The 7,712-nt window shown below is 42.6% G+C and overlaps 1 protein-coding gene across 1 annotated transcript in view; it reads right to left on the reverse strand.

The window, feature by feature from the left end:
* Positions 1-69: 69 nt before the first annotated feature.
* The window catches only part of LOC306971786 (methionine aminopeptidase 2-like), a 9,832-nt gene continuing 2,189 nt past the window's right edge, over positions 70-7,712 (reverse strand). The window contains exons 4-11 of the mRNA XM_079568167.1: positions 7,645-7,712; positions 6,977-7,138; positions 6,515-6,696; positions 5,566-5,660; positions 5,080-5,176; positions 4,873-4,976; positions 2,475-2,590; positions 70-831 (exon numbers count right to left, since the gene is read on the reverse strand). The exon at positions 7,645-7,712 is cut by the window's right edge and continues 35 nt beyond it. Coding sequence (XP_079424293.1) covers positions 579-831; positions 2,475-2,590; positions 4,873-4,976; positions 5,080-5,176; positions 5,566-5,660; positions 6,515-6,696; positions 6,977-7,138; positions 7,645-7,712 — 1,077 coding nt within the window. The 3' untranslated portion in view covers positions 70-578. The remainder of the gene's footprint in view (positions 832-2,474; positions 2,591-4,872; positions 4,977-5,079; positions 5,177-5,565; positions 5,661-6,514; positions 6,697-6,976; positions 7,139-7,644) is intronic.

Below are 7,712 nucleotides of genomic sequence, written 5' to 3' on the forward strand. Positions count from 1 at the left end.
AAAGAAATATAGAAATATAAACATTTCATAGCAGCTTGTTTTCTTCAATGAAGCGTAGCATTCTAAGGATTTTCGACAAACCCCTTTTTGCATATTATCATCAACTTGCATATTTAAAGCAGCGCGTAAAAGTTGAAATAAAGTGGCAAAATGTCTTCGAGATACGCCCTTATGTTGTAGCTTTGAAAAATAAAACACTAATAAGAAGCTACAGTTAAGCCCAAATGTATGACCAAGGCTCTGTACAATGAAAAGCCACGGTGGAAGGTTGGACTTACATGAAGTTTAGCCCTGCGTCATCTGCATGAGAATGAGACAGCTTCATTTATTAATAAACTGGACATTAATGTATAGCAAATGTCCAGATAACACATTAAAAGATTGATTTCTATGTAATAAGTAAATCACATATATACATAAAAAGGTCTAATCTATTTAATGAGTCAAAAAACCTCACAGTCAAACTGCATGAATCATTTTGGGCTTAACTGTTTGACATCAGCCATTTTCTTTTTAAAAGCACTGAAAATCCACGTTGCATATTTTCATCAGATCTGTTGCTTGTGTAGCTGCATGCTTTAGTAGTCGTCTCCCCTGCTCACCACCTCTTTGCACGTGGGCCGGAGCAGGATGGTGTGCTCGTATTGGGCCGTGTAGCTGCCCTTAATGTCACACAGCGGGGGGTAGGGGTCCACGATGCCCAGGTCGCACAAGTTCTTCAGAGCCATGAGGTACTTGGTCTCCCCCAAGCGGTCCAGCCAGCGACGGCAAAACGCCAGCGTCCCGAAGTTCTCATTGATGACGTTAAGCAGATGTTTAGCCCTTGGAAGTCTGCGAAACAAGAGCATGTGAAAAGACTATCAGAAGAGATGCTTTGGACAGGACAGCGCAGGATGAAAAGGGTGAAGAGCGGAGACATCCAGTCAACTTTTCACCAAACTTTGGAGTGAGACATTGGTCGGTCCTGAGCTGGGTGGCCCTTTTCTTGGCTATATTGTCTCGTACAAAATGATAAGCCAAAAACAAGTTTATGCTTTGGGTGGGCGAGCACATCAGGAGTTGCATAGACAAATTCCATTTGTACCTCAAAGTATGTGAATGGATCTGTCAGAAGGGGGGTACGACACCACCCCACATGGCCAATAGAAGCTGTTCAAAGTGTAGGAGGGCACTTTAAAGGGGCTTTTTAAAAAAAAAAGTTGATATTTGTGCGTATTTTTGACCTTTTAGTGACCCAGCAGATCTATGAATGGCCAGTATGTCGCCTTTTCTTTCCATCACTGTGGTCTCTGGGACCAATTTTTTTGATGGCTTTCACTGTTGACGGACCCTCTCACCAGAAAACCTACAAAACAATTGATCTTGGAGCATTGTAGAGATCACTGTGATCAAAAATAAAGCCGCCATACTGACCACACATACAACCGCTGGGTCACGACAAGGTCAAATACGCACAAATATCAACTTTTTTTTCACATTAAAAGTTGCATAATGCACCTTTAAAGGAATAGGCCACCGTTTTTACATACTGGGATATGCTGTTACCTCACTTTAGCCGTGTTAATATATCCCCGTCTGGTCTTTGTCTGTGCGCTCTGCCAGGCAAACGGAGCACATACGCAGCCTCTCCCACATGTCATATAGCTTTTTCGGAGCTATATGACATGTGGGAGAGGCTGCGTATGTGCTCCGTTTCCGTGACAGAGCGCACGGACAAAGACCATACGGGAATATATTAACTTGGCTAAAGTGAGGTAAGAACATATCCCAGTATGTAAAAACGGTGGCCTATTCCTTTAAGGGGAATTTGTATAATTCAGATGTGATTTCCTGAATTCTGGTGCATTTTCGATCATAAACAATACTTTTAGCAGGTCTATTTACTGGTGTTAAAGAATACATTTTCTGGGGCCCCCTTCAAATTGGGGCCTCTCAGCAAATGCCCAGTTAGTCCCCTTCATTGTTATGTTGTTTCAAATACAATGAAACAAAGCGCTGTGTATAGTTGAGGACAGTCAGTCACATGCAGGTCAGAAACACATTTAAAACATCCCCTGCACTGAAGTCGTGTTTTTTTTTATATTAGTCCCTAATTTTGGTCTCAACTAAGGCATGAATAAAACAAGCAATCTTCACAATCGGCCATATTTATAAGATATTTTTGTGCCTTCTGGAAGAGACTTTTTGGTGAATATAAAATTGGATTTTTGAAAACACATACACACTTCCTATTCCTCCATTTGCAATGCTTATTATGACTAAATTAGATCACAACCCTCCAAGATGAGAGTTCTTCTTATCTCTTATCTCAGGGGTCCCTTCCAAACCCCCTGTTAGGTGATTTAAGTGTTGTTTTACTTTAGGCTACACAACGGTTGTTTGGCTCCTGATCTTTTGATGAGGAAGAAAACTGCCAAACCCTGTCAGAACAACTGACCCGATGGGTGTTGTCATGTATAGTGATGACCACGAACCTTATTGGCACATGTCCCACGTTGAAGTTCTTCATGTAGTGAGAGCACTCCATGTCGTCGTGGACCGCGCCTCTTCCTGTGCTGCCAAACGTCTCAATGGCATAAGCTTCGTTTTCCTGAGAACCAAGAAATAGAGAGAACTAGATACAGGACATTTGTGTCATAAATTTAGCATGTGCTGGTAAAGGACAGCAGGAGGGTAAAGCAGGCTATTTTAAACATTGTCTCAAATCAAGGCTGTACCGGGTTTTCCTCCAAGGTTTGGCAAATTTCCAGGGACACTGACTGAAGTATACCTCAATCTGCCTTGCCCCTTCATTTAAACCAGGGCAATGCTATAGGTAGGTCCACATATACTGTACATATATATGCTCGAAACAGGTCAGGATAAAAAAAAAATGCTGCTGGGCTAAACCGAGATGAACCCAAGTGTAAACCAGGATAAATCCAGGACCAAACTAATTAATGGTCTACTGTTCAAGTGATACATGATATTTAACCCAGACCTGAATCCGGCGACTCAACTTTGTTTTGCCCTTTTGTGCAATAAACTGATTATGAAAACAGTGTCAAGGACTGAGTGAGTGTGAGGACAAAATAACCCCAGGGAGAAAGCGTAAATTTGACAAAAAGCCTAAGATGTAAGGTGCCGACATGCTCCGCTGTACTCTATTAAGGACACTGGTGTACTCCTCTCTCTCCCCGGTGTGAATGGCTGGCTTTCATTGGTGTTTTGTATCTCTATCGGAGCATGTCTGTTATTCTGGCCCCGGTGGGATTAGCTGATAACGCTGCGACACCCTCTCCCTCTGCCTCCATAATCAGTCAGAGTGCTAGCAGCCCCCGTGGCACGCCCAGCTGCCACTCCACTCATCTAAAGCAAGGTAATAGCGCCCGTAATGCAAACACGCTTCATCTAAAAATACAACATACAACTTGCCTCATCAGCGAGTATACGCATTACCCTGTTACTCCTCAGTGCCTGCGAACTCTAATGTGATAAAGACTCGACACAGCCGGAATATCTGTTCAAAACACCTTTGTGATGAACAAAATAGGTCTAAACCAATACGACAGAAGAAATACTACCATAAAAAGACTTTGCAATTGCTTAAAGCCACACTGAGCATTTCACCCCTTATGTTTTTCTTCTTTTCGAGTTACTAGAGCATTTTAATGGTTTGCATTGATGCATGAACGAAAAAAATGCCAACCCCCCCCCCCCAAATAAAATGCAGAACCAAATCAAGTTGAATACGGGTGAATAAAACCTGCAGTTGCGTGAAGTTAAAGTCGTCAAAACAAAACACAAGAGAATGGGGGAAAGCAAAGGAAAAGGACAATCTTGACTGCACTTTTTCTTGGTGGTATTATTATTTTCCGTTTATATTTTGCCAAAAGTAACTCAAAAGTAACTAAAAGTAGTGTAACTCAGCTACAACCGAAATATGTAATACAAACATACTACATTTTAAAAACTGTAACTACTAATAAAGAACATATTACGATTTTAAAGTAACTTTCCCAACACGGTTCCTGTGGCATAGAAACATACAGAATGAAATGTTTCGCAGTATGGCTTTAAATGGCCGCAGTCATGACAAAACAAGGACTAGGATTATGCAAGGACTGAATTAAATCTAAAGCAAACAAGGCCTTTTGATAAAACATAATTATCTTGAAAACGATACAGTAGCTAAAGCTGGAAGATGAGTGTTTCACGGTTTGAAAAGCATTGCTCTGTTCTGCTCAGCCTCTGTCCTGCACTGTGGAAAGGCACAGGGGCTTGCAGGGTTTTGAAAGCCTGTGCAGCCGTGCTTCTCAGGCGACTCTTAATTAACTCCCGCAGCTGACAATTTATCGCTCTTACAGAAGAATTAGGGGCAGGACTTCTAAATGGTTGTAGCCAGTAATTCATTTAATGGTGTGCTTAAGGTCCTGATGAAAGTGGCAAAGAAGCTGTTAGGTGCAGCGCGACGGGGCAGCTCCCCGCACCAATCGTAAAACTGACCCACACTGTGCTCCTGATAACAATAATAAAAAATTGTGATAATTATGATTACCTGGTCACTATTTCATATAGCTTTTCTTTTTAATATAAAGACTGATCATGCCTTAAGGGTCATTTTATGCATGTCTTTCTTTACTCTCTTTCAAAAATGACTCTTGCACAATGTTTGATTCAGCCCTTCAGAACAAAATCACTTGGTTTTCTTTAGTTTGAATTTTATGTGAAGGGAAGAATTTCTGTTGCTCATCGGACATTGGACAGTGAGATATGACATTAAAAGAGGTAAACATTTCATAACTGTCACAACCATACTGTACACATAGGCTTTAATGGAATAGTCCATCTTCCTACCTTTTCCTTCTAAAATTGTCATAAAACTGCACTGACCTCCATCCGTGTGGCTTCTCCTCCCTTGACAATAGGGACCGTTTTCCCTGAGTGTATCCTGTAAGGCCCAATAGAGTGGCCGTTGAGATTCCTGATTGGCTTCACTGTAAAGAACAAAAAAAAAACCAACAAGAGTGAAACCGCGAGAACAATGAGAAAATAGCCTTGAACCTTCCATGAGGACAAAGATGGACGACCTCACTTTACCTTGATATGTTTTTCCATCTAGCTCCACTTCATAGGACTCCATGACCTCCTGAATTGTTTCTCCCACGTCGCACAGGCGCACATCGATTCCTGCGCACTGTACAGATATGTCATTGTATTACGCTCAAAATGCCAAGAGCAAAACTCCAAGATCAACGCAAAGGACTAAAAAAATGCTGTATGTTGGTGAATGGTGATGTTGCCGTTGCTCAAACTTAGGCTCACTGGAGAGAAAATGTATAGTGTAATGTACGCAAAGATTATTTATTCATCCATCCATCATGTCTTTTCTCCATTAGACAACAAAGTGCTTCTTATTTGCCGGTACATCATGTTCATTGCCTATTTGTTTCACACAAAGCTACAATCGGTCTTCGCAGAATACTATGAAAGACATTAGACTCATTTCTGGCAACAATGGTGAATAAACAGTTTTAAGCACGAGTAATGAGAGCGCTGTATGTAAGAGTGCGGGACGGGTGCTACCTTGATGCCTGTGTTGGTGGCATCTCTCACAGCCTCCAGCAGCCTGTCGTACTTTGGGTTGAACGTGACGGTGAAGGCACAGTCTATTATTCGACCTGGAAGAACAATAACTTCAATCACAACCTGAAACAAACGCTAGGGATGTCTGAATTGGGAGAATACAGCTTTAGAAAGACAAAAGACACCTGCAATGGACTCATAAATCAACCTGAACTGTCCTTTCGTGAGCCAGCCTCTCTCCTGCTTTCTTTCTTGAACGCACAAGCAAAAAAAAACGTCTATTGTCCGGCTTTAGGGTGGTCCAATCACAGCCGTGTATCAATATGTCCTCTCAGGGTTGCATGACCTCTCTCACCTCTTTCTGCAGATTCTGTAGATGTCCATAGAGCTGCCATGCAGTCCCCTGATTGGTTGGTCCGCCTGTTAAACTACACCTTGGAACTTGGAGCGATAAGTTTTCAATAATCAGTTTTTAAAGCAGTACTAAGTAAGTTGTTTACCATAAATCCTTTCCGTAGTCCGACTGGGGGTAATACAAGTGTTAATGGGATGATAGGGGGGTCTTTCATCTCCGCCTGGTGTCTCTGGCCAGAAAACTACAATTGCAACTTCGCTGCCACCGGGTAGGAGTCACCAACACACCAATGGAATCACGAAGAAGAAGCTAACAGGCTAACGGGCAAAGCTAACTGCGGGCTAGCGCCACTTAAACAGTATTTACAGCCAAGTTTGAGTGAAAATGTTTTTTTCTCCATTGTGTAATTGGATGTACAATATCCCTCTCTCCCTTTGTCTTTTCTGTCTGTGTAGTATTTACTCTCATGGACAATTAATAAGTAAAAAAACGCAACATGCTACGACACCTGCAGTGGCGCTTATGGCCTCTAGGGGCACGAGTTACTTAGTCCTGCTTTAAATACAACCTGACTTTCTCGAAGCTCTTTATTACCATTTATGTGTGTCCCAAAGTCGATTTTGCAGACATCATCGTAGCGCAGCACAGTGGGGTCCCCTGCGTTGGGCGTGTAGTGGGCAGCACAGTGGTTTATGGAACACCCGGTGGGGAAAGCCAGACCAGCTCTCAGCCCGTCTTCTTTGATCAGTTTCCTGGAGCAATCTTCAAGCTTCTCACTATCAAAACAAGACGACACACAGAAAGAAGTCAGAGAAAAGCGGGAGAACCATTGTGTTAAGTACGAGCTTGGCACATTTTTAACAACATTTGAACATACAGATCAATAAATTCATTCAAAAGAGAATTGTTCTTTGTCAGTAGATGGGGTTTGTTTACGAACTTCAATCCGGTGCTTCTTTCAGTGACAATTTAGGCTCAGTATCTCCTCAAATCACCCCTTACTTCGTCCAAGCTGCTACTGGCCCATGCGCTGCTGTAAAAGATGCCAGCGCTCACCAGATGTCAATCATTGCCATGCCCGGTTTGATCCAGCTCCTCACGTAGGCGCGAACCTGTCTGTGTGCCTCGGCCGCCTGCCTGAAATCGCTCCACATCTCCTCGTTGGCCCGGTCCAGAGCACGCTTCTCCTCGCTGGTGGCCCGCCACGCTGCACTGCGCCTGGAGGGAGTTGGACACACACACGCACATTGAAGGGCCACTCATTATTTCCTCATTAAACAGACATTATCAACAAGGTTACAACATGTAGCTGCCGGAAGGAAAAATGAGCTGCTACTTTGATATGGCTGAACACTTGAACTTGAAAAGGTATTTGCATATTGATTTAGTGAGGGACAGAAGCTCAATCAACAGAGATAAACTTACATCGTATCGTAAATGCTAAGTACAGGATATAGAAATGTATTGATCAGAAACAGTACTCTGTGAAAAACAAAAGTGTATTTTTGGTGACTCTACATGTGAAACTTGCACAGGTACATCAAGTGTTGAAAGTGTTGTTCCTAAATTAGATACAGCTTTATTCATGGCCCAAAATGGGAATACACATAATAGTACAAAGTGTCCCATTGAGCTGCACTGACATGAACGGCTGCTGCTAAAAAGCCCCAAAATAAATAACCATGATGTAATGCTGAGTTTGAGTCCAGGTAGAGGTCACGTACCCGTCTTTTGATGGGGGGTATTCACACTCCTCTCCAGTTGGAAAGTCTCCGCTGGGATAGAGCTCACA

This window comes from Gobius niger (assembly GCF_951799975.1).
Source record: "Gobius niger genome assembly, chromosome: 12".
Classification (NCBI taxonomy): Eukaryota; Metazoa; Chordata; class Actinopteri; order Gobiiformes; family Gobiidae; genus Gobius; species Gobius niger.